The 1,877-nt window shown below is 39.1% G+C and overlaps 1 protein-coding gene across 1 annotated transcript; it reads left to right on the forward strand.

Annotated features, from left to right (window-relative positions):
- Positions 1-316: 316 nt before the first annotated feature.
- Positions 317-1,412, forward strand: LOC121966092 (histone H3.3A-like; the record flags this gene model as incomplete). Its single annotated transcript, XM_042516193.1, has 2 exons — positions 317-456; positions 1,259-1,412. Coding segments are annotated over exons 1-2 (282 nt in total), but the record flags the coding sequence as incomplete, so codon positions are not given.
- Between the last annotated feature and the right edge of the window lie 465 nt (positions 1,413-1,877).

Consider the following 1,877-nt stretch of genomic DNA (forward strand, 5'->3'; position numbering starts at 1 on the left):
CGATGACAGAAAGGCCCTTTGGACATTTGTTGGCAGTGAATTATTTTAATCTTTAAACATTATTTGTGCAGTTTGCAATTCCACAAGAACCATGCATTTTAATGATTTTGACTTTAAAAATAATGCGTTTGTGTGAACCCGATTTCCGACATTGTGAATAATTGTTATTGCTCTATTTTGGAGGATGATCAGTGAATGCAGTGAACTTTACAGAAAAGACAAGATATCAGAAAAAAGACTGAGAAGAACTCTTGACCGTGAAAGGTATCGTGCATACTAAACCAAATTTTTTACCCCCTTTGTTTTTTTCAGGTGATCTTTAGTAGCCATGGCCCGTACCAAGCAGACTGCCCGTAAGTCCACTGGAGGCAAAGCCCCACGTAAACAGCTGGCCACGAAGGCCGCTCGCAAGAGCGCCCCTTCCACTGGTGGGGTCAAGAAGCCCCATCGTTACAGGTGAGACCCACAAAAACTGCTCATACACAAGAGTTTTCACAAGTTTTAGGCCAGTCAGAAATCATAAGTCATAAAAACCAAGGGACAAAATTATACACAGTTCCCACTGTCAATAAATTCCTAGAAAAGTTATGAAATTAGAAAAAAAAACTTTTCCAGATCTTGAGATGGTTTGGAATTAACTGAATGTTTTGGAAACATTTTTATATACATAGTTTTAAATATGTTCATTAAAATCCCCAAACATGTTTAATGTTATATGAAATCTGTTCTGTTTTTTTTCACAAATTTAAAATCTGGTTCTGCGCTCCATTACAGCTAAAACGTCAGTAATTCCACATGATGACAGTCGGTGGCAGGAATGTCTGACTTACACAGACTCATGAAAGTTGAGTAAAACAACGTGGAAAAGTTACAGACACATTTTGGTCACAGTGTGTGGTTACCCTGATCACAGGAAAGCAAACAGACTTTAAAATGGTGATAGAAAGGGCGCCCAGTAGCTCACCTGGTAGAGTGGGCCCCCCATGTACGAAGGCTGTGTCTTTGCCGCAGCAGCCACAGGTTCGATTCCACCTTTTACTGCATGTCATCCCTCCTCTCTCTCCCCCTTTCACACTATCTGTCCTACCAGATAAAGGGAAAATCCCCCCAAAACATAACCTTTAAAAAATGTTAATAGAAGTCAAAGGAGTGCAACTTATTCTCAAACTCTAGATTGTAAACTCTTTCTAAAAAGCCGTAACAAGTTAAGTTGCCCATATCCTCCGCACATAATAAAATGTTTTCATATATTGGGAAGGCCCGGTACCGTGGCTCTGCGTGAGATCCGTCGTTATCAGAAGTCCACTGAGCTGCTGATCCGCAAGCTGCCCTTCCAGCGTCTGGTGAGAGAAATCGCCCAGGACTTCAAGACTGATCTGCGTTTCCAGAGTGCAGCCATCGGAGCTCTGCAGGTCTGTGTTACAAACAAATCCACACTGTGCAGTTCAAGTTGGCTAATGATTGTTAGTTTGTTAATCCCAAATGTACCGAGGTCCCTGCTGATCCCTGAAAAGTTATAAAAGGCATTGAATTAATCAGTCTAAAAATAAGGTCTTAATTGGTCTTAAAATGTCTTAAATTAATTTTTCATAAGTCTTAGAAGTACTCAGACATACAAGGTACAATTTTATGAATCTGTCTTTCTGGCACTGCATTGTTAAATCTCAAAATAATAGGTAACTTTAAAAAAGAAAAAAAGAAATCCAGAATACCACCTGCATTGCTGTCAGCCAAAAGTCCTATTTTATATTAAAGTAAATATTTTTGCCAAAAATGCTCCGTAACCCAATTTTGGTTACAGGAAAAATCAGTCTTAAATTTCATTTTTGTGTCATTGAAAAAGTCAAAGACTTAAATTCCACTTGCTGTAAGCTGCA

Source organism: Plectropomus leopardus, unplaced genomic scaffold (assembly GCF_008729295.1).
Source record: "Plectropomus leopardus isolate mb unplaced genomic scaffold, YSFRI_Pleo_2.0 unplaced_scaffold23059, whole genome shotgun sequence".
NCBI lineage: Eukaryota > Metazoa > Chordata > Actinopteri > Perciformes > Serranidae > Plectropomus > Plectropomus leopardus.